Source organism: Python bivittatus, unplaced genomic scaffold (assembly GCF_059951505.1).
Source record: "Python bivittatus isolate LINGU-HERP-01145 unplaced genomic scaffold, Pbiv_v1 ctg000100_np1212, whole genome shotgun sequence".
Taxonomy (NCBI): Eukaryota; Metazoa; Chordata; class Lepidosauria; order Squamata; family Pythonidae; genus Python; species Python bivittatus.
The window spans coordinates 653,641-676,580 of record NW_028277038.1 but is presented as its reverse complement, the minus strand read 5'-3'; the positions used below and the strand labels follow the sequence as shown (position 1 = coordinate 676,580).

At 59.5% G+C, this 22,940-nt stretch overlaps 2 protein-coding genes across 4 annotated transcripts; one reads left to right on the top strand and one right to left on the bottom strand.

Moving 5' to 3' along the window:
* Positions 1-69: 69 nt before the first annotated feature.
* On the top strand, positions 70-5,362 carry TCHP (trichoplein keratin filament binding). Its single transcript, XM_088135070.1, has 12 exons — positions 70-1,572; positions 1,661-1,871; positions 1,956-2,012; positions 2,162-2,230; positions 2,318-2,491; positions 2,796-2,908; positions 3,385-3,451; positions 3,660-3,832; positions 4,026-4,107; positions 4,206-4,391; positions 4,496-4,639; positions 4,862-5,362. The coding sequence occupies exons 1-12, from the start codon at positions 1,379-1,381 to the stop codon at positions 4,892-4,894; spliced, it is 1,503 nt and encodes a 500-aa protein (XP_087991196.1). The 5' UTR covers positions 70-1,378; the 3' UTR covers positions 4,895-5,362.
* Positions 5,363-6,310: 948 nt separating this feature from the next.
* GIT2 (GIT ArfGAP 2) lies at positions 6,311-22,883 on the bottom strand. 3 transcript variants are annotated; one of them, XM_088135066.1, is made up of 19 exons: positions 22,495-22,883; positions 21,926-22,059; positions 20,466-20,578; positions 19,526-19,631; positions 19,226-19,312; positions 19,004-19,134; positions 18,666-18,760; positions 17,954-17,999; positions 16,804-16,855; positions 16,426-16,498; positions 16,020-16,117; positions 15,489-15,600; positions 14,555-14,697; positions 13,868-13,972; positions 11,947-12,186; positions 10,689-10,771; positions 10,322-10,492; positions 8,210-8,273; positions 6,311-7,696 (listed from the first exon to the last, which is right to left on the bottom strand). In XM_088135066.1, exons 1-19 carry the CDS (start codon positions 22,544-22,546, stop codon positions 7,484-7,486), a joined length of 2,118 nt encoding a protein of 705 aa, XP_087991192.1. In that variant the 5' UTR covers positions 22,547-22,883; the 3' UTR covers positions 6,311-7,483. The 3 variants fall into 3 exon arrangements, with proteins under 3 accessions (XP_087991192.1, XP_087991191.1, XP_087991190.1); XM_088135065.1 differs by having other exon boundaries at positions 13,823-13,972; positions 16,804-16,852; XM_088135064.1 differs by having other exon boundaries at positions 13,823-13,972; positions 22,495-22,882.
* Positions 22,884-22,940: the final 57 nt, after the last annotated feature.

The following is a 22,940-nucleotide window of genomic DNA, read 5'->3' as shown; positions in this document are numbered from 1 at the left end:
TACCGCCAAGCTGCGCGGGCCAGCGGCGGAGGGGAGCCCGGCCCGCGGAGGAGCTCCGCCGGGAGGGCGGGGCGGGCAGGCGGCCCCACGGGCAGGGCAGGGCGCCCCTCGGCCGCCGGCAGCTCAGCTGGCGCTCCCCGGGCAGCGGAGGGGCTGCGCCCCCGAGTCGCGGGCGGCCGAGCCGTGCGTGGCGGGTGGGGAAGCTCCCTGGGCGACGGGCCGGCTGCGCGGCGCCAAGGTCTTGCCGGGGACCCTGGCCTCGAGGGGGCAGCGCGGCGGGGCGCGGCGGGGCGGGGCCGCCCCCGACCACGCACGGGAGGCGTTCGCGCTCCCCCGCCTCGACGGCCGATGAGCGCCGGGGCCGCAGCCGCGGCTTCTGGGTCGCCAGCCCCGCTTTCTGAAGCGCGGCGGGCCGACTCGGTACCCGAGCCCGGCTGGGGACGATGGGTGCCGCAGTCCGGCTCGCCGCTCTGAAGACCCCGCTGCGCAGCTCGGCGCGGCGCGGCGCGGCGGAGCACCCCGGCCGGGGCACACGCGGGAAGGAGCAGCGCCTCCTCGCCCCGGCCGGGCTCGCCCGCGCCGGACAGCCAGCGAGCGAGCGAGCGAGGAGGGCCCCGTTGCGGGCGGGCGTTGCCGGGGGAGAGCGACCCTTCCTCGCCCCCCAGCCCCCGACGGGTGTGCCCTCGCTCCCCGAAAGGGGACTGCGGCCGGCGGCCGGTGACATCGGACTGCCCTGCGGGCTTGGGGTCAAGTGGCGCCTGTGCTACCCTGCAAGGCTGTTGTGAACCGTCTCGGATTTGCCTGAGACTTGGCGCTGCAGATGGTTTCAGAAGGGAATGAGAAGCCCGGCAGTTCGAGAGGGTCCCGCGGCCTGGCGTCGCTGCTGCGCCACGGAGGCGGTTCGTCTCTTCAGAGCAGCAGCAGCATCTGCGTCTGCCTCGGGGCAGGATATCGAAGTGCGGCTTCTTCTGAGCGAGCGCACCCGGAAGCCGCCCGCGCCGAGATCGGGGGGCCCCTCTCCATTTCTTAGCTCTGTGGGAACTCCGCGAACCCAACTCGGCCCCGCCCCCTCTTGTGACACAGGCCCTCTTGTCCCTCGACGGCCCCTGTAGGGAGACCGGAAGCGCTGCCATGGAAACGCCTGGCGGCTCCGGAAGGCGCTGGACCGTTGGGCATTTTCGTGGCGGCGGCGGCGGCGCCGCGATTCGGTGTCTGTCACTCCCCGCACGCGCCGAGGCGGGCGAGCCTGGCTTCGGGGGGCCGGCCCTCTTCCGCGGGCTAGAGCCGCGGGCGGGCGGGCGGGCGAGCGGCGGGGTGACGTCACGGCGCGCGACCGGGGCGCCGCGTGACGTCCCCGCGCTCGAGGCGGCTCCCGCGGATGATGGCGCTGCCCGCCGGCCCCGGGCTCTGGGGCAGCCGCAGCCGCACCCTCGAGCAGCAGATCGTGCGCCGGCGGGAGCAGGAGGCCCGCCTGCGCCGGCAGTGGGAGCTGCACAGCCGCGCCTTCCGGCAGTGCGGGCTCCGCAGCCGCAAGCAGGCCGAGTGGAGCTCGCCCCGCGCCTTCCAGCGGAGGTCAGGCCGGGCCGAGGCGGGCGGCCGGGCGAGGCGGCCGGGGGCGCGGGGCGGCGCGCCCACTCCCCTCTCCCCTCTCTGCCCGCAGCATGGAGGCGCACGGCCGGGAGCGGCGGGAGGCGGAGCAGGCGGCGGGCCTGGAGCGGCGGCGGCGGCGGCTGCGGGAGCTGCTCTTCCGGGAGCGCGAGGCGCTGGCGGCTGAGCTGCGCGAGCTGCGGCCCGGCGCGGCGGCCGGCCTGGAGGAGCGGAGGCGGAGGAGCGCGGAGCTGCGCTCGGCCAGGGAGGAGCGCAGGAAGCAGGTCCGCCGGGCTCCGCGCGGGGCGGGGCGGGCGCGGCCGCAGCCGCGCAGCCCCTCCAGCAGGTCCCTCCTTTCGCCCTCGCAGGTGGCGGAAGAGCGGCTCTACGAGTGCTGGAGGAACGGCAGCGCCAGGCTGCGAGAGGTGGGGCCGTCCTCGGGCGGCCGGCTGGGGGGCTGCGGAGACGAGGGGGCCCGCCGAGGGCGGACGGGCGGGACCCGATCCCCGGCAGCGCCGGACCCCACGCGAGCTCGGCGGCGGACTGACCGTCCGGCGTTTCTGCTGAACTGCAGGTGGGCTCCGAGCTGCACAAGAAGCACGTGGTGGAGGCCTGGGGGGACCAGCTGGCGCACAAGCAGCAGGTAGGCCGCCGCCGCCGCCCTCCCGCGCCTGACCAGCGGAGGGGCAGCCAGGCCGGCTAACGCGCTCTCTGCTTCATCCCACTTGAGCGGGAAGCGGCGGAGCAGGAAGAGAAGCTCCGCGCGGAGAACCGCTACGAGAGCGCGCGCAGAGGAGCCCTGGAGAGGCTGAAGCAGGAGGAGCAGCGGCGGAGGCAGGAAGAGAAGAAGCAGGCCGAGTTCCTGCTGCGGCAGATGGAAGCGCTCCAGCTGCGGGAGGCGGAGGTGCACGAAGGGCCGACTCGGGGTGGGGGGCGGGGGTGTGCCTGGCCAGGAAGCGCTCAACGGATGGGCCCTCAGCTGGCGGAGGCACTCTGGGCCACAGGAGACCCTCGGGCCTCAAGTGGCAGTGATGCATCCGGAACCCCATGTCTGACAGCCCATCCCACTTCTGGATCTGCAGACAATCAGCCCCCCCCCCTTATATTAGGATTCCTCGGAGGAGGGGGAAGGAGAAGGCAGGAAAGCCCAAGGAGATCCCGGGCAGAGGCAGAATTCCCCAGCCCTTACCTTTCGCTCCTCTTGTCAGGCCACCAAGCTGAAGGAGGAGGAGGAGAACCTGCTGAAGCAGCATTGGGAGCTGCAAGCGCTAGAAGCAGAGCGGAAGCTCCAGGAGGAGCATCGGAAGAAGCTGGAGCTTGGGTATGTCATCCCGGCAGGGGCAGCTTCTCTCCAGACGTTCCTGGAGGAGGAGGAGGAGGCAGCATAGAGGTGAAGTGGGAGGGCTGAGTTCTCCGTGAGGCACACTGTCCAGCTGTGGATTTGTCTGCCTGGACGGGGTGCTTCTCAGAGAAGTGCGAGAGCTTGCCTAGGAGGGTGCAGTGAGAACGTGGAAGGGGAGGCTTATCGGTAGAGGGAGCCCCTTCCCCCAGGCCCCTTCTTCCAGATGAGGGGGTTCCGTTATTGAAGCTGTTGCTAGCCTCAAGCTGTGGAGAGAAATGAGGACCCCAGCCAGCTGCGGGCAGTCTTGTGCTCTTCTCATATCCAGGGTGGAGGCTGCGCTTCAGGGGCTTGAACAAACCGAAAGAGCCGGGAAGCTCAAGCACTTCTCAGGCTGCTGGCCCAGATCATTTATGGGGTGGTCTGCCGACTTCTTTCCTGTTCCCATCATCCCCCAGGCGCTTTCTGAAGCATCAGTACCATGCGCAGCTGAGGAGACGGGCCCAGCAGGTCCAGGAAGAGCTGGTAAGCTCGTCCACCGGAGCGCGAGGCAGGCCGTGGTTCCCGAAGCAGCTCCTGAAGTCCAGTTGAGCCTCCCAGTTGCCTGCAGGAGTCATCCCTCCAAAGATCTGGGGACGCGGCGGCCGGAAAGGCCGTTCTTTGCCTGTGCTGCTGCTGGCACAAGCAGCGGTGCGACAAGCCACAACGGCTTCCTGTGCCCTTCTTTGTCTAGGAGAAGGACAGGCAGATCCTCCTGGCCCTGTCCAAGAAGGACAAGGAGCAGCAGCGCCTGCAGTCGGCACGGCGGGAAGAAGCTGTGGCCGCAGCGGCCTGGATGAGGGGGGTCATTGAGCAGCAGCTGCAGCTGGAAAGGGAGCGGGAGGCTGAGCTGGAGACCATCTTCAGGTGAGGGGGTGCCAGTGGGGCGACTCAAGCAAAGGCTGCTGGGAAGAGCTGAAGCTGAGGGGTGCCTGAAAACCAGGATCCTCACCCCCCAGGCAGAAGGCACCCAAGCGCCTTGGGACGTACAGGAGTGCCTTCTTGGCTGCAGAGGACTAGTGGCCATCTGCCCGTCCCCCCTTTTCCTTTCCCCTTCCAGGGAGGAAGCTAAACAGGTGTGGGAGAAGCGAGAGGAGGAGTGGGAGAGGGAGCGGAAGGCCCGGGACAGGCTCATGGCGGAGGTGAGAGCGGGACTTCAGTCGCGGGGCCGCCGTTGTTCCGAAGCGCGAAGGGAGGCCCTGGTGCCCGCTCAGCCTTCCCGCTCTTCTGCCCCAAACAGGTCCTGGCCGAGAGGGCACAGCAGATCCAGGAGAAGATGGAGCGGAACAGGCAGGCCCAGCAGGAGTCCGTGACGTTCCGGGAGCAGCTGATCCAGGAACTCGAAGAGGCCAAGCAGCTGACGCAGCGGGAGCAGGAGGAGGCGGCTCTGCAAAAAACTGCTCGCAGACAGGAGCTGCAAGCCCAGGTAGCGCTTCCTTGCGGAGCAGGGCTCGCTGGAGTCTCCCGGGCTGCTTGGCCAGGGCTGTTTAGGGGTGCCATCCCTACCCAGATCATCTCCTCGTCCTTTAGCTCACGGAGCGGCAGCTGCAGGAGGAGGAGGAGCTGCAGCGCCAACAGGAGGTGGCAGCAGAGGCCCAGCTGCAAGAGCAGCGCAAGGAACAGCTGGAGGAGCTGGAGGCCAGGCGCATGGTGGAAGCTGGCTATCGCAACAAGGTGGGAGCTGCTGGTGAAGGGGACCCCAACCTGGCAGCCCCTAGTGCGGCAGGCCAGACGGCCCCCGAGGGGAGCTTCTCTGGGAGGATGTATCTTGGGGCTCATGGCTGCCGTCCCAGGGTGCAGAGCCCCTCGCTGGTCTGATTCACCAGCGGGAGGGTCTGACCGCTCACGGGTCAGATAAAACTCTTGACCAGCATCTTCCAACTCTCCTCTTTCTAGTGCTACAGCTATCCCAAAACCGCCTGGGCCTAAAGAAGGCAAGAGGGAGAGCCTGCATTCCGGGCCTGGATGGCTGAAAACCTGCTGGCCAGCTGGAGTGCAACCACCCAAGTCTTGATGGTCTACTTTGAGCTGGCAGGGAAGGAGTGGTTCAAAGGAACGGATGTTTCCAGGACAGACGAAGAGGGTGGCGGAATGGGGCGCCCCAGAAGTGGTGTTTCCAGTCACTCAGCCCTCCTTCCTGCCTTCCCCTGAGGGGCAGCCGCTACCTGGCTGCTGTTGCCTCTGCAAAGGAAGGAAGGTGGTGGTGAAGCTGGGCGGGGTGCTTAAAAGGTCAATAAAGTGCTGCTTTTCTTTTTTAATCAATTTCCCTCTGGCCTGGTGCTATGGGGGGAAGGCAGCGAGAGGATTGTTCTACCCATTTTTGTTTAACCCCAAAACAGTATACCACTTGAAAAAAAAAGATAGCTACAATGAAATATCAGCATTCAAAATATTATGGCACTTGTTTTTATACGCGTAAGATTTACATACACACACACTAGCAGGATATTATACATATACATACACACACACCCTTCCACAGGAGCCTTCACTTAATTGTGGCTTTAAAATTGGGGTGGGGAGCCTGTCTCTACAGTCACAAAGCAACAGGTGCCCCATTCCCGCAGGGTGTCCTGAGCAAGCCAGACTCTCCTTGGGGGCAGTTGATCGCTGCTCTCTGGCCGCAGGCGAGTCCTGGCCGGGGCAAGCAGCAGACCAGCCATGGGACAGATGCCTCGAGGAAAGGGCAGCCCGCTGGCCTCTTTGCCAGCTGCGCCTGTTGTGGGCGGCTAGAAGGCCCTTGGCTTTGGACAGGAGCTGGGGGGCTAACACCCGCCATACGGGGTGGACTGGAGATGGGTAGAGCACGGGGGTTTCCACGAAGGCCAGTGCAGGGTGCCGCCCTTGGGCTAAGGTGCCCTAGCAATCAAGCAGCCGCAAGGCAACTCAGCTGGACAAACCTTGCAGCCGCCAACAATTCAGCTGCAAAGCTGCCAACTTTTTCTTCTGTTGCAAAAGCAGCTCATTTCCTGTAGTCAGACTTGTCTAAACTGTGAAGCAGCGAAGTGGCAGTTTGGGGGAAGAATCAAAAATCGCTAGCCAGAAATGTTGCTGTGGGCTACGCGGTTTTTTCCAAAGGCTCTAGACAACCTGGCTGCTGCTACTGCCCACCCACTCGGCATGATCCATGCTGCAGTGCACTAACAATGTGCCCCCCGCTCACCTAGGCTGCCTTTCTCTCTGCTTGGCTGTGGAGCTATGCAGGAAATCTGCGCCGCCTAGAAAGGGGAAGGGTGTGGGAGGCTGGGGTTCCTTGCAATGAGGTATCTGCCCTACCTTCAAAAGCCACTGAGCCCAGCGAGACAAGCCAGCTGTGGCAGGCCAAGTGGCTGCCTTTGCTGGAAGCTTCCAGCTCCAACGCACACAGGAGAGTGACCAGCGGGATGCTACTCCCAGCCGTCTGAAACTGCTACCTTCTCCCCCAAAGTCTGTTTTTTGCATTGATTGGCCGTTGTGCCATGGCCACGTGCTTTGTACTTCACACACAGAGGCCTACCGTGCTGTAAGAGATGGGGCTGGCGTGGCACAGAGCGTTTGTGGAAGGGGGGGAGCCAGTAAAACCAGCTCCTTAAACAGCTCCCCCTCCCCGACACACTTCCAACTGGGAGCAGTGGGATTGGCCGGGGGCTCAGCTAGCCACGCCTACCTTCCTCTCTCCCCTGCAGCACGAGTCCCCTCTGGCTGGCCGGGGCCCTGCCCCTGCATGCCAGAAAGACCCTCACATGTCCGTATCAGCAGGGCAGGGAATTCCAAAAAAATGAGAGAAAAGACAGCGGATAGTTTTCCGTAAGGGGGAAGGCACGAGGCCTCCCAGTGCATAGTTATTTCGCAAAGGCACTTTCCAGAGCCTCCAGAAAACCCAGCATGAGGCGCAGCCGCAGGCCTGCCTCACTGTCTGCCTCAACATCGGCCTCGGGAGCCTTGGGAACAACAGGCGTTGCCCCTCAGCTCCAGCGGAGGAGGGGGGCTGCTCCTTCTTCCTTCCAAGTGGAGCCACAAGCGCGTCATGCTTTCGTGGGTGGGGGGCTGGGGTCTCTATGGCACCAGGCAGACCAAGCAGGGACTGGGGTGTCCTTTCGACCATCCCCTGTAACTCAAGAGCCCATGGCGTGTACTACTTAGTGGTTAAAGCGTGCCAAGCAACTGCACGGGATTCCAGGATAGGCACCCTGGATTCTGAGATGCGCATCTGAGTTCACAACGGGTGTTAAGAGTACAGGATTCAAACTTCCCACAACAGCAAAGAAGTACCGTAAGCTGGTGATGTGACGGTTGGCTCAAGACACACTTCCAGCGCGCGCACTCTATGCCGGCAAATACAGAGCACCAAGTAAGGCAGCGGATTATAGTAATCCTGGGAAAAAGTCTTCTTAGAAAAAAACATGCAAAAAATTTAATACTGAGGTTCCTTTAAAAAAATGGTAATGCACCGCTTTAAATATTCCTGTAAAAAAGACCATCCCCTGAAAACCTTAACAGAGTTTCCAAGACGACAGCGAACCCTGTGCCGGAGCCCGCTCAGTTGGCGTTCTCTTTGGTTGTGATGGTGACTAGCTGCTTGGCAGCCTTGGCAATGTCGTAGGCGCACTGGATGACCTGCTGGGTGACCAGCTGGACGTCAGCCGTGGAGCAAGATTCGGGCAGGAGGGCCTTCGCGCACTCGGAATGCAGGCGGAAGGCGCTGGAGGTCAGCAGCCGCAGCGGGGTGCGCACCAGCTCCGATTGCGGCTTCTGGGGAAAGAGCAGGGAGCTGAGTGGTTTTTGCTTCTGCCCAGATGGGCCAATGTGGTTGCCAGCCTACAGGCCTGGAAAGGGTAACTTGTGAATGCAGTCAAAGACAAAGATGCCCAGCGGCCTCCTGTCACGCGAGGGATGTGATGCCAAGGATTCAGCTGCCAGATGCATCCACCATCAGCCTTCCCCTGCCTTGCACCTCCAGACCCGTGGGGACCAAGGAAGTTTGACTGTTGTGCGAGACCTCCCTGCCCGAGATTCTGGGGTTCTCTGTGGGTGTTGCTTGCTTTACCCCTGATTGTGCGCTCACCTGTCCTCTGACAGTTTTCACAAACTTCAGGGATGTCAGCAGAACTGACACCGACCTTCTGCTCTTGCTGGAGCACCCGTAAATTTACCACAATCTTCCCCTAGATTTTCTCACCTCGTCTCCTGCGCCGGCCTTTGCCCAGAGACCGGGCATTCCACCCCCCAGCCCCCCTTCCCTCTTACCGAAGAAGAGTTACTCACTTTCGGAAAGAGGGCTGCCATCTCAGTGACCGCCAGATGGATCCTCTCCGAGCAGGGAACGTAGCTGCAAGGGGAAGAGAAACCAGGTGGGTCTTCAGAGAAGAAGGTTTCTTTCTCCCAGCCCCACAAAAGGTGAAGTTAGTTGCTCCAGTTAAGACACAGGCTCTGTACCAACAGGCCTTCCTCATCAGCGTAAGGTCTGTTACGAGAAAGGAAGCCACATGGCACTGGCTGAGCACCAGCTTTTGGAGCAAACATTGACTGGGCTTACGGGTTTGCCAGCTGTGGCAAAGGATGATGGGAGCTGAGACCTAATCTGTCTGGAGGGCATTTCACTGAACTAGACCTCATGAAACTTCACTCGGTGCAGGGAAGAGGGACAACAGCGCTTCCTCTTCTACCCAGCGACAGACAAGGGGCTCCGCACACAACCTCAGAACACTCCAGTCCACAAAAGCTGATGCCCTACGGGATTTGTTTCGCTCTAACTCCCTTGGCCTCGGCGCAGCAGGCGGCAAGCCCAGCTACCCTTCTGGAAAACGGTAGCCTGCTCCAAAGAAGGGGTCCTGCACACCCACGCCCCACCCCGAGTCGGTGGGTGGCTCTGCAAGGTCCCACCCCTGCAACAGATAAACGACTGTCGCCTTTGCCTGGGGTTCCTGTGCTGCCCCAAAAAGGCATGGGGAAAACAGTGGGATTAATATTCAGCAATTCCTTAGGAGAGCTCTTGTTTCTAGATTTGTGCTCTTGTGATGTAAACCTCTCCCTTGTTTTACTTGCCACTGCATCATTTCAAGCGAGGTTACACAATCAGAGAGGGACATATCTGCCTGCAAGTGAAGAATGGAAAGGTTGCAAAGGTCCCTGTGAAATCAACCCGCCCTGGAGGGGAAAAGCCGCTGAAATGCAGCCACCAGCAGGTACTCCAGGAGGAAGATCCTGGGTCCTGCTAGCAGCTGAATGCCCCTCTTCACTCCTCTTGCTCACAGTTCAAGGCTACCAAACATCTAGTGCTGCCTTTGGCTCACCTCCCCACCAGGAGGGGCTTCTGCCTCCTGAGAACACCTTCAGAAAGGCGTTAAGGAAAGAACTGGGGGGGCCTCAAATAAATCTCCCGGATGGCCAGCCACGCAGGGGAAGTCACTGCAGGATCCAGTTGTTTTTGTCAAAAGTATGTTTTACCTTTTTTCAGGAGAGCTGACACTTTGTAGTATGCCCTCGGTCTATATAAATTGCCATTTGCAGAGTTCCACCCAGAGGCTGAACTTATCCTGCTTCCAAACCAGGATAATTTGGGTGGCCCAACCCACTAAATTCAAGCCAACCCCATGGAGAGTGTTTGGGGCTTGACGGGGCTTCATCCAAGGGTAAGATTCTGCACCAGGAGGAAAAAGCCTTTTTGGTGGTTTGTGACAGGCCCTCCAGCATTTGGAGCGAAGGTGGCAGAAGCAGCAGGGGGACCGTAAATGTCTTGTGAGAAAGTGCAGGGGCCAAATTGCAGGTCTCTTCCTTTCAGGGGGAGCCTTGGAGTGGCAGCCACTAAAGTAGCCGGCTTCTTTCTGAACCCAGGCCAGGTCCTCTGCGTAAGTGCCACTGCCCCATGCTTGGGTGGGGGCAAGTGGAGAACAAGAGGAAAGACGCTGTGCCTGAGAGACAGGACGGAGGCCAGACGTCCAGGAGGGGGGACCAGACTCTGGGGGGAGCTGGCTCAGCCCACAGAATCAGGGCCCTGAAACAGCCCCAGGCCGCGCCTGAGTTTGGGTGTGCTCCCTCAGGATGAGGAAAGAAGCTGTGTCTGCGTTAACTCAACCAAAGACTTTCTGCCAGGCAAGCAAAGAAAAACATTTGGCTGCGCCAGGCCCCCAAACTCTCCCAACATGGATGGACGATGGCAGTGGGCACAGGCCACAGGCAGATGTGGCTGGGCTTCTCCACATCTCAAAGAAAAAAGTGCCTGTTGCTGGGGCGTGGACTGAGAGAGGAGAAACTCAACCCCCGCTACGAGAGGCAGACCGCCGGCCACACCCTCCTGCCCTCAAAGTGGGAGTGGCGCTCCGGAGGGGACTGGGCTCCAGTGCCAAGCCCCCAGCATCCCTCACCCTCGCGGCTCACCTCTCGTGCTTGCTCTCCTGAGCCGCCCGCAGCAGCTCCTGGATGTTCTTGGTGATCTGCTCTGTCTTCCGAATCACGTCCTCCGTGCTGGGGAAGCTGGCGCTGGGGTGGGCCTCGGGGTCCTTGCCCTCTGGCCCGGGGCCGCTCCGCTGCCTTGCCTTCCTGAGAAGCCTGCCAAAAGGCAGCTGCTGCAGCCCAGACCAGCTCCCTGGGCCCCTCGCTGGACCCCCCCGTCCCCAGAGGGGCTGACCCCTCCTCCCCTTCGCTCAAGCAAGCGTGTAAGGGGGGCAACACAATGAGTGTCCTTCAGGTGCAGCCCAGAAATTACACACCTCCTTGTCCTGGACCCTCAACCGTCGGCACTTACCCCGTCTCGTCCAGCTCCAGAGCGGGGACCGCGTTGTCATAATCCCCCTCTGGCCAGCTGCTCTGCTTTTCCAATCGGGATGCCTGGAGGGAAAAACGAGGGGGGGAAGAGGGAATCCCCCGTTAGCGGAGGAGCCCCAACCAAGCCAGATGCAGCTGAGCGCTCTTTCCCAACCGGCACACCAGCCGCCAGAGTCTCTTCCCCAGGAGGGAAAGGGGCAGCCCGTCCCACCTCCCTGCCGAGCATTCTGATGCCCGCCTGGCTCCCCAGTCCCCATGGTCCTCCCGCCCAGTGGCCAGGTTCTCTGAAGCCCCCTCAAAGGCCCTGAAAAGGGGAGGCAGAGGCTGGGAAACATCAAGGCTGAAGAGAATTGTTGGAGTCTGGACGTGCCGCCTCCCTGCCCGACGCTGCAGAGGACCTGGCAGATCAGCCGGCTGGGAAGAGGACGGGAGCCCTTCCTAGAGAAGGGGGGCTCCCCCTCGCTGAGTCTCCTCCTCCCAACCAGGAAAGCCTGGGCAGGGAAAGTGCAGTCCACAGCCACTCCACAAGCCCAGGAAGCTGGGGGAGACAGAGGCCCTCTCCCAAACCCCACGCAGTTTCTGAACCAGGACAGCAGCCAACGAAGATTGAAGATGGCTTCTAGCTTCAGCAAGCCAGGGTGCGGAAGAGCCGAGCGGGAGCTGAGAGTCGCCTCACAAGCCCAAGCTGCGTGGCCTGTTGTTCTGGGGCCAGCCAGGCCGGATTTCAAAGCAGGGGCGTGCATGCGGAGACCCCAGCGGCAGCTCTTCCTGGCCTGCTGAGCGCTGAAGCCTTGCCTCCCCCGTCCTTAAGCTGACTTGCTACCCCCCTTCTCCCCTCTTCACCCTCTCTCTCTAAGGAGTAATACCCCGGAAGGGCACAGGGCACATGCAGAGTGGCTCTCCCCGCAACGGAGTGAAGGCTGCTGATCTGCGTCCACTTTCTTGAGATGGTCACCAACTCCATCCATGAACGATGCTGCTCAGGACATGCCAGGCCTTGCTGAGTCCAAACTGGTCACTCCTGCTTGCAACCAACTGAGGCCTGTGCAGCTCAGCCTGGGGACTCCTGCCTGCTCTCAGCTCTTCAAAAACATTTGGGTCCGAGTGATTTGCCCAGCAGAAGCCAAGAGCTGCATGAGGCACAACCCACTGACCGCCAAGCAAAGGAGCTTCAGGCCGCTGCTGCACAAGAGAACAGGAGGCAAACTGAAAGGCAACAGGGCAACTGCATTACTTACGTGGGGAGGGAAGAGCTGCAGCCGTGGTGTGACGCGTTCCTCGGGATAAGAGGCTTCAGCTAGGGGCAGGTAGGGCTTCTGAGCGGACCCAGTCTCGTACATCGACATGGGCCGGCTGCTGCGCAAGGAAGGGCGCCGAATAGAGGGCACGTCTGTATGCTCAGAGCCGGCCGGAGTTTGGTGGGGGTTTGCGGTGGCCTGCCGTCGAAGGCTCGTGTTTTCGCTCTGCAGGGTCTGAAGCTGGAATGAAGTGCGGAATCGTCCCACATTTGCTTTCTTTTGCTTCTAAAGACGGCCATATTAAGGCCTCAGAACCAAAGAGAGGGGAGACTTGGGGGCCACGTTTCAAGTGCAGGGCAGGGCAGGGCAGGCCCACAAAGACCTCCAAAGAGATCGTGGCTTGAGCAACGTTTTTTAGTGGAGGACACTCGTGCGGAACAGTTGAGGGGCAAGCTCCAAGCCAGGAGGGGAAGTGTGGAAATGCCAGTGCCACAGCCGCGGTGGAAGAGGAAATGAGACGAAAGCTACTGGCAAAAGCAAGACTCAGAGGCACAAGGAAGCCAACGCACCATCCGTTTCCTACAACGTCCTCAAGCAGAAGGACCCAGACTACAGCCTACAGCTTCCACCTGGCAAGAAGGCCCTGCTCTTCCCCGTTAAGTCTGCACGCAAATCATGGAGGTTCAGTATCAGGTGACCTTTTAAAGAGGCAGCTGCCCGCAGCAACTGGCACTGATGCCCTGCCACCAACGCTGCAGGAGGAGACGGAACGATCCTGCAGGGGACTGAGATGCGGAGCCAAGCAATGAACTCAGGCCAGGGTGAGGTCGGGAGCATTTCCTCCCCCTCCGCAAAGCACAGCAGGACCCTATTTTTCAGCGGCGGCCTGCGCTGCTTGGAAGGCTGATTCTTGCTTCGATTTGGAGTTATGCCCTGAGTGGGATCTTGAGAGGGATCGGTTCTTTCACCCTCCTCAAAGCCCTCTCCACACCTCTGAAATATATAAACTAACATACTGAAGCACGCTAAGGAGCATTTGCACTCCCTCCGGCAAAATGATGGGGAAAGCCTGCCGGGGGCAGAGAGGAGGGCATCCAATTTCTCAATTGCCTGAAGGGCCCCAAATGTACTTCCTGAAGTTCCCCATCTCAACTGGGACCAGGAAGGTTATGCAGAGGACTACAGCACTTCCCCTTTTTCTGCAGCACAGCAATCTGCGCAGCATTTTACAGCTGCTGGTGGCTCTGCCCTGGCAAGAAAGGGGACCATCTGTTCACGGCCCTGTGCTGTTTGCGAAGCGGTCCAAGAGCTGGATTACAGCTGGGGGGATCTAGGTTTAACTCCCTAGAGGGCCACGTGGCTCCCAGAAATAGAAACCACAACCTGTCAGCTGGAAGAAGAAGGGAGCACAGTAATGCTTTGTTGCTTTCTCAGAAAAGGGAAGGGAGTAACGTGCCAAAGAGGCAGACGGTTGAGAAGGAAGAGGAAGAGGAGGAGAAGGAGGAGGAGGAGGAGGAGGAGGAGGAGGAGGAGCAGAGAGAATGCTCACGGGACACTGATGGCACATGAAATAAGGACTCAGATCTTCCAGTTCCAAGCCAAATCTCTCACCCAGCCCCTAAACGTCAACCTCAAACCTCAGACTTCTTGCAACCGGAGGATGTGCGATACTTCACTCCCTATCATCCCCAGCCTGCAGAGCTCACGACTGGTGGTGGGAGCTCAACATCAGCCTGCCTGGAGGCATCGGGGAAAACGCTGCCCTACACACACCATCCTTTTCACTGCACCAGAACCCTGATTATTCTGCTCAACCGGCCTGTTGCCGAACAGGCACAACCCTGCAGGGCAGGCAGGGTTTGGAATGCAGGGCTACCTTCTTCTGCATGGTCCTCAGCTCATCGTTCAAGTTGACGTTCACCTTCAAAAGCTGCTGGATTTTCGCCTCCGAAGCCACCAGGGCGTTTTTCACCTGCAGGTATTCCTGGGCAGTGATGGGGCCGTCAGACAAGTCGGAGTCCAGGCTCTGCAAAACGCCCACGCCGCTTTTACACATTCGCGCTCCTTCTCTCGCACCCAACCACCTGCCCAGAGGAACGTGCCCCAAATACAAAGAAAGCTTTCAAAGATGCTAGACAGTGTTCAGTTCAGCACGACTCAGAGAACCTTTACTATAACACAAGGAAGACGGCTGCAACTCAGAATCCCGGAGGCAGCGTCCGTCTGCTCCAGGGACAGACCATTTCAAGTCCTCTCGAGGACTATGCAGGGCTCTCTCGGGAACAGGGAAGAAGTAGCATAAAGCGCCATCTCTCTATTCTTTGAAATAAAGAGAGGACGCTGAGATTACACTGGTCAGCTCCTTCCAGACTGAGGACTTTGGTGATCTGAAAAGGGCACTGAAGTATCCCAGCTACCTTCTCTAGTTAAAAGGGCGGGGATTCGTTCTGAAAAGCTCTAGCGTCGTAAGGGGAACTCTGCGAACTGAGAGGGAGGCATCCAGACCCGTAACTAAGGGCAGCGCCTAGTGTCTGCCTGCGGATGACGTTGTGGATAGCAGCAGGGCCTCTCCAGCCCCTTCCCCAGGCTGCCATGGTCTTCCACCCACCTTCTGCCGAGGGGCCTTCACTGAACACGTTTCCAGATCTCCCTCTTCATCGGAGGCAACGCTGTCGTAGTCGGGCTGGTCAGCCTCATGACTCCCTGGACCATGCTGGCTATTGACTGCCTTCAGGATCAGCTCCACGTTTTCTGGAGTGGGAGAGAGTTCCGTGGAGAGGATGGCAGTGCTGGAAGAGCCTCTCCAAACAGGCTGAGAAAGGGGCAAACCCCAGGGAGGCCTTAGCAAAGGGGGCTTCTTTATACTTTCTCTTGGGGGTACTACTCTTCCCTCAAGGCCCTTTCTGGTTCCTTCACCTCTGCAGAGCGGCTGGTGCCCTTTGCCTTGTCTCCCTTCCCCAAGATGGGCAACTGCTTAGCTGGGCCCCAGAGTCCAGCCATGGGGGGGGCACTTCTTCCCCACGGGCCCCAGCCACCCATCGATATACAAACACTCTGCCCATCCACAGGGACTGAGATCCTCTGGCCTCTCTGGCTCCAAGGTGCCAACGTGGAGCGGAAGATGAGACAGCCAAAATGAGACTGCCAGCGTCTCTCCTAAGGCCAACGGAGTATTTTTCTCCAAGTGCCTGCCGGTATTCAAGGGCCTGCATGCATTTACTCCTGGGACTGACAGTCCGAGCCGTGGACGCTGCTCGGAAGTCCCTCCTGCGACTCTCTCAGGCCTCTTTTCTCCAGGGTCACTCCTGTTATGCGACCCTCACAATCCCCCTCGCTCGCAGTCCTCGCTACTCCTTTGTCAGCCCCCCTCCTCTGGCCTCTAGGCCACTGAGTTGACCCCCCATCTCCCCTGACCCCCCGCCCGTCTCATGTCGTAAGGATGGGAGGGGGGCACTTTTGCTGTCTATGGAACACCAACCCAAGAGCAGGCTACAGCTCCCAAAGTGCTTGAGGGGGCAAGGGCAGCGACCCCAGAGGCTCACCTGTGGCACTTGGAACAGGGTTCCCATGCTGCCTTCGCTTGGCGTCCCCCAAGATGTCAATGACAAGCGTTGCGAACTCGTGGGCGTTAAAGCGGGCTAGTTTCTGCCTTCCCTGGGAACATGAAGGAGTGCAGTGTTTCAGAGGCATTCGGGGCAGACATCTAGGGAAGTGTGCATGCAGGGCAACTGCTTCTCCCCACCCCCAGAGCGCAGAGATCCAAGGCTTCCCAAGCTAGCCTCTTCTGGCAGTGGACGCGTTCCCCCCTTCCCCTTTCTCAACTCTGGAACGCTGGCCCTGTTTCTACGGCCGACATCGGCATCCTGGCATGGGACGACCGGCAGCAGAACTCCAACCCAACTGGATGGGGCTGAAGCCGATCTACGGATCTGCAATTCAGGGCCCAAATGAACGATGGCCGCCGTTTTTCAGCAGGGCTGGGAAAAAACTCAGCTGCCCAAACATGTGGAAAGGGGCATTCATTTCTCTCCCCGTAATTGTCAGAGCCCAGAAAAATCATGGGGGAATTGTACCTGGTTTCTTGTGGAAGAGTACTCTGGGTTGACAGGAAGGAAAGGAACGATGGTTGTCTCAGTGACCAACGTGCTGTGATTCTGTGTCGCAAGCCATACTGTTTGTGCAAGAAGAGGGCGAGGTCATGGGCGCGTGGGCTTACTCTCTGCACCCAACTGCCCTTCCCCACATCCCACCCTTGCTCCTCTCCAACAGAGGAGGCCCTTCCTCCATTCTAACATGCAGCCTAGCTTAATTTTTATCTCCACACAATCACGTGGCCCCCCCTTAAGGACAGCCAATGACGGGAGTAGTTAAATCCTAGCACAGCAACACCAAAAGGGGGCAAGGGGGGCCGAGGTGGGGTGCTGGGCACTTGCACACTGTTCCCCTGGCCTGTGGGGCAGCCCTGCCAGAGGAAAGCACCTGCGTCTGTCTCCCGCCTGTCCACCTCGTCGTAGACGTCCATGGCAAGCTCTTCGAACAGGTGATTGCTCAACTAAAGAGGGAGGGAAAGACCAAACACTGAAGCTGGGCCTGGCAGGAGCTCCTGGGGACCAAGGCAGGGCTGGCCCTGGCTCCTGCGGTCCCTGGCTGGAGGCTTCAACAGGAAGCCCATAGCCCGCAAGAGCGGCCACCCCCTCCGCTTGGAAAAACTGAGGGCCAGGCGGGTTGGGGTTCTGAACTGCCTTCCAGGTGGGGCAGGGGCCTCAGGCAGAGAGGGGGGCCAGCGGACGCAGCTCTCCCTTTAGAAAGTGGGCTTTCCTCCTTCCCAGGTCAAAGCGGAGAAACAGGCAGACTTACCAACTGGAGTTTCTTCTTGGCTGCTTTGGCCAGCGCTGACACGTCTAAGCTGCTACGGAAAGAGGGAGCCCGTCAGAACATTTGCCCTTTTTCCTTTGAAGACCTCAACCTTGGAAGCAGAGCTAGGCGACGGTAACTAAGAAGGCGTGCGCGCACGTGTGAATGCCAAGGAGACACACAGGTGTACTCGCTCTTTCTTTCTTGAAATCCACATCCTGCTTTTCAACTGCTCTGTTCTCGAAGAACCTCAAAATGTTTAACGATTCGAGCCTCTCTACCAACAGCCTCTCCCTACCACCCGCTCTACCTACTTTGGTCTTTGCTACAGAGAAGCTTGTGCGGCGATGCTTCCCTGTCCACCGAGGCTTATCTACCCACCCTCAACATTCTGGGAAAAGGCCCAGAACTGCTGTGCTTGAGGCAGGACCACCAATCGTCCAGATCCACACCTTCCCTGGGCTCGTTTCCCCTTAAAAACTGCTTTGCTGGGTCACAAGAGGAACGTGGAGACAGGGCAAAAAGGAAGATGCGCTTTGGGGAAAATCCAAGGAACCGCTTCCATTCCAAGCCCCCCAGAGGATGCCCCAACACAGACACTGGTCACACAGGAGGCTCCAGGAGCCGCCCCAGCACACACGCAACTCAAAGCAGCTCTTGACTTCGTACTGCTAGACCATTAATTTAAACGAGGTGAGCCATTTCATCTTTGTCTGTCTGTCTAGTCTCCTCTGGCTGCTGCACAGGCAGCTCATGGTGGGTGTAAACAAATAAAACTGCACAAGCAGTAGGAGCTCACCTAAAAGATGTACTTACAGCTGCTTTAATTCCCAAGATCCAGGGTTCAGTAACAACGGGAAGAATACCGTGCTGTTCTTACTAGCAGCTATCGTTTTAAATTGTGCTTATTAGCGACGTTACATTTGCTCAACCCAGCCTAAAGGACTGAAATAGCCCTGCCGGTCTGATACTGCTGCTTATCCTGGTGAAGGATGATGGGCCTGTGACCAACGTACCAGACTTGGTTTCGTTTTCGGCAGCTAACCGAATGCAAATTGAAGACGCAGCACGGAAACCAAAAGACAAACCGCTCGGGGCGCTGCTCTTGGACAGCTTTACCAAAAAGTCACAGGGTCCCAATCCAAATTCTTACCTGTCTGCCATCTGAGGTATAATGAAATGCTGCCTGCTTTTGTGATCTGAAAAGAACATTTCAAAAGAGCATCAGGGCTGGGAGGAGCAGGCGTTCTCCGACTGCACATCCCGCTCAGCGGGGCTGCCAGCGCCATGGGCTGCCGGACAGCCGGACCTCTTTGCGGGCAGGGCTGGCAGGAGCAGCACCGCTTGCGCTCCCCACAAAACGCCAGTGTGTTCCCAGAGGCAGAGCCTGAAACCGGCCAGTCTGCAAAGGGCTGCCTACGCGTTCTCTTGGGGGTTGGGAAATGAACCCTGGGACGGGTTTAGCTGCTTTCCCAGACTATCTCAGGATAGAAGAATGAAGGCCAAAGTATGACTGTGGCCAAGCTGCTGGAAACACGTGCATGGTATTCTGTGTGCTGGGAAGCAGAGATAACGACTGGAGTAAGGAATTAAGGAATTCACTACTGGCAGACTAGAAGATTCTGAACTGCAGCACCACCCACAAGGGAGCAGGATCCTGGTTCCCCCACCTCCTTCTGTTCCCACACCTGCACAAGCCTTGGCCAAACTGTTCTTACAGCCCTGCAGATTAACGGACCAGGGCTGATCTGGTCACTGCCCACACAACCTACCTGCCTGCCTGGACTGAGGGGCAGAGAAAGGGGGTGGAGTGGGAACTCCAGAGAGGAAAAATGGGGCCCCACCAACACCAAACATCCAGTTACCCGGTTTTCTGCCACAGAGATAAAAGGCCAGCCGGTCGGTGAGCTCGTACTGTATTTCCACCAGCCGCTCGGCCAGCTCATGATGGCCTCCTTGCCTAACAGAGAAAAGAGTCAGAGAGGCATTCAGAATTCGCTGATGTGGGGCTCTGAGGCAAGAACAAAGGGGGGGTCCCATCCACCTACATCCTTAATTGGAACCCCTTCCGCTGTTCCCAGCACTTGGTGAAGAAGGGAGGTGGTCTTCATCCTTGATGCCCGGAAGAGTCACAACACCTGGCTTTGTGGAACAAGCCCTCTGGCCTCCAAAGCAGCCCCTCCACTGGCAAGAAAGGGCTCACCTAGCGTAATCCACGGGTGTCTTCCCACAGGAGTCTGGAGTGCCAGGATCAGCGCCATACACGGCCAACAACTCGGCTTGCAAAATCTGCCCTGTCTTGGCAGCGACGTGAAGCGGGGTGTTCCCTTTCTCCTACAGAAGGGCCAAGAGATGCTCGCTCAGCTGCAAGTCCTCCCCTCTAAACCCGTTTGGGACTACAGAAAGAACACTCATTTCCTCTCACCGGGTGGAAGAAATTGGCCTGTGCTCCCAGAGAGAGAAGCCTCAAACAGGTCTCCAGGTTGCCCGTCCTGACGCTGGAGTGGAGTTGCTGAAAGCAAAGGCAGGAGAGGCCTCAGGGCCATTGTCAGAAGCCTTCTTGCCTGTCGTCAAGGCCAGCGATATCAGCTGCCTAGCCTGTCTTGGGAGAGGGCTGGTGGGCCAACTCAGCTGCCATTCAGCCTGGCTGAAGCTGCGCACGGTGGTATCCAGGTGGGCGGGATCCCTTGGATCCCCTCACCCCCCGCCCAAGGTTGAGCCCTACCTTGCTAAGGTCTTTGGCGGTCACACTGTCATCATCCCGGCACGGCAAGCGATGAACGAAGGCCAGCATCTGATATTTTGCCCTAATGAATTCTGCTTTGTTGGGGCTGCAGGAAATGAAAGAGGAAAAGGTTGCAACATGAGAACTCCAGAAAGGTGGGATGGGTTTTCCCTGCCAAGGACCAAAGCGCTGAGGAGGGGGCAGCACATGGGGAAGGCAGAAGCAGACAAACGCAAAAGATCAACTTCTTGTGATCAACCCAGGAACAATCTGTACATCGCTGGCCATGCCCTTAATCCTCAGCAGGTTTATTTCCACACTATACCCTATAGGGTTGCAACCTGAGTTTCTAACTGTGTGGAGACTGAACTTTCTCTTCAGGTAAACCATCAACACTCCAGCAAAATGCATCAGTTTGCACGCTACGTGTCCCGAAAAATGACCTAGAGGGTTAGAGATCAAGCTAGCTATTCTCACTGTCAGTGAAGATACTATGAGGCTGCTAGACGTTCAGTGCTGAACATGCCAAGCGCTGAAACGGGAAAGTTAAAAGACTCCATCAAAGAGGCCAGATATACACTTTGAGGAGAGCACAAGACTCAGAAGGCTGAATACAGCACATTCGCTTAAAGAAACAGCCCAATCGCGCTCGGCCTCAGAGCCCCCCCACTCAGCCAAATATTTGGAAGCGTTGCTCCCGTGCTCACATCATCGAAGCTACTCAGGGGCGCCCTTTCCTCTCCCCTCCCTCTTCCAGAAAGCTCCTTGGATAAAGAAGAGTTTCTGTGTTTTATGCCCACACGTTCTCTCATTCTGACAATGCAGGAGAAAGGGATAACGTCTACTGGCATCTGCTGCTGCACTTGCTGTGGGCTATTAAGTGCTGCCGCCGCCGCCGCCACCATAGGAGCAGGCTACGTTCAACCCTGCCTCCGCTTACTGCACTTTGTCCTGAGGGTTCGCCTTGCGCCTTCCGCTCATGACTGACGCCGGATCCAGCAACGAATGCTCCCAAATGGAATTAGCGCCATTGTTGTACAAGGTCTCCACCATCTGCAAAACAGGACAGGAAGCACGAGCGCTGAGCTTGCCTCTTCTGGTCCTCTACAGCAGCTTCGTGGCTGTCACGTTTCTGGCACGGATCATTTTCGGGGGCAGGAGGATTCAGGCATCCCAACTCAGGAAACAGCTTTCAGCAACTAGTGAAACTCAGGGGTGCACCCTGTCATCAGAAAGGTCTGCTGATGGCTCTGTACCTGTTGATTAACCCAACCATCGGCCAGGGTCCTTTGGTTCTCCCACATCCTGGAAGAGCCACATCACAATTCTGAGGTTTTTCCGAGCTGCCCCTAGTTCCTGGCCAGGGTGCCCACCAGGACTACAGCTGAAATAGCACCCCTTGAAGTTTAAAAAAAGCACTAAAACGTGCTTCTTTTTATGGACTCCTGTAATCTTGCTTTACCATAAACGTTTACCTGTCAGTTTAAATCTACAGAGTTTATCACTTAAGGGCCTTTCATGTTATATTACGGCATAAAACTGATTACGACATATTTCTTTATTAACAGTCGTACATCCGCGCTGCCTTTAGTTATAAGCACGTAACAAATAAAACCACCGTTGCTAACTGCAATAATTGCTTAAGCATAAAAGTACCGTACTACCGTCAAGAACATAACGTTTGGCACGGATGGCTCTTTTCAAGATTTTGTGGTATTTTATGCTTGACCTTCAGGATGAAGATCAGGGTCTCGGCTGCGATTTAACAAAAAGAAGGCAGCGCGATCAGCACCGGAGCTCCATTCGGCTCCCAGCTGCAGCTATCCCCAAATCAAACATCTGACTCGAGGCAGCCAACGACTAACGTTTTGCACTTCTCTCTCCATTTAAGCTCTCCTTCCAAAATTAGCGGAGAGCCGGTAATTTAAAGACCTCTCCGCGGAAGGCAGAAAGCCAAAGAAAGAAAACGTTTTTTTAAAAAGCAGACCACGAATACAGCATTTAGTTAGCTCAGGACTCGCAGATCTTCTGCCGCATCCAGATCTAACGAGGGCAGCAGGGCCCAAACAACCTGCTCACAAGGCTACGGGCCCGGCGGCCTGCTGCGAGCGAAGCATCCCGCGTTAAGGAGCTGGGCTCACGGGCAGAGCTGCATCCCTTCAACCTCCGTCCCGAGTCCGGGATGAGCTGCCGGAACTGCTGCCCTCCGAGGCGAACCGGTGCAGACGCCGAGGAACGCGCGTCCAGCGCTGCATTCAACCGACCCCAGCGCCCGCTTCCGTCCGCCTGCTCCCGGGACCCTGGCCGCGTCAGGAGGGCGGACCCGCACTCCCAGAATTCCCCAGCAGCGCGGAGGGGCTCGAGCTCCCAGGATCCCCGGAGCGGAAGCCCCCCCCGTACCTGCAGCAGCGTGGCGGGCCAGGGCGTGTGCTTCAGGTGCCGGACCTGGGAGATGTGGCGGCCCAGGCTGCGGTGGACGCCGCAGCACTCATCGCACAGCAGGACGCCGCGGTTCACGGAGGCCCAGCTCGGCTCTGCGAGGGGGGGGAGGGAGCGAGGGGGGGGTCAGCGAGCCGGCGGGAAGCGCGGCGGCCGCGGCAGAAACGGGAAGTCGCGCGGCCGGCCCCGCGGGCAAAGCCAGGGCGCGCCCCCGCCGGGCCCCGGGAGCGGGCGGCTGCGGCCCCCCGCGCCGGGAAGCGCTCGGCGGGCGGCGGGCGGGGGAGGGGCGGGTAGCCCGGAGGGGGCCGCCGCAGGCCCGGGGCCCGCCCAGGCCCCCGCGCGGCCGCGGGCCCCGGGAGCGCGGCCCTGCGCGAGGAGTGGCGGCCGCCTCCCGGCGCCCCGGGGGAGCCGCGACGCCCGCCCCTTGCGCCCGGGCCCCGGGGGCGCTCTGCACACGCCCAGGCGCCCCGGTCCCCAGCAGCCGGCGCGGGCGGGGCGCCTCCTCCCCCGCCGCCGCCGCCGCCGCCTACCCGCAGCGCTGCAGTCCGCGCAGACGTCGCTGCTCCGCAGCCGCTTGGACATGGCGGGCAGGGCCGGGGTCGCCGCCGCTCGCAGGTCGCCCTCCGCCCGGCCAGTCACGGAGGAGCCTCGCCGCGCACGCGCACGCCGCCGGCGCGCCTCGCCGCGCGAGCGGCGCCATTCACCAAGACGCTTCCGCACGTCGCGTGGGCCGCCCTCGCGAGGCTGGGGGCGGGGGCGCGCCGCTGTGGCCGCCCTGTTGACGCCTGGCGGAGGGAGGCGGGCGCGGCCATCTTTGGGGCGGGCAGAGCCGCCGTTTTCGCTTCAGCTAGGGCGGGAGAAATTTTTCGCGGGTGCCGTTTCGCCGCATTCTTTTTAAAACCGGGAGACATCACGCTGCCGAACACCCCTTTGCAAGATCCGCTTCTGCGGGGAATCGCAAAGCGGGCGCCGCAAG

Coding starts and splice junctions, on each gene's coding strand:
- TCHP (XM_088135070.1), top strand. CDS start 1,379: ATGATGGCGCTGCCCGCCGGCCCCGGGCTCTGGGGCAGCCGCAGCCGC. Junction 2,231..2,317: donor AGCTGGCGCACAAGCAGCAG/GTAGGCCGCCGC, acceptor ATCCCACTTGAG/CGGGAAGCGGCGGAGCAGGA. Junction 3,833..4,025: donor GAGCTGGAGACCATCTTCAG/GTGAGGGGGTGC, acceptor TTCCCCTTCCAG/GGAGGAAGCTAAACAGGTGT.
- GIT2 (XM_088135064.1), bottom strand. CDS start 22,546: ATGTCCAAGCGGCTGCGGAGCAGCGACGTCTGCGCGGACTGCAGCGCT. Junction 14,698..15,488: donor CCCTGTTCCAAGTGCCACAG/GTGAGCCTCTGG, acceptor CTCCCACTCCAG/AAAACGTGGAGCTGATCCTG. Junction 12,187..13,822: donor TGAGGACCATGCAGAAGAAG/GTAGCCCTGCAT, acceptor ACTTCATTCCAG/CTTCAGACCCTGCAGAGCGA.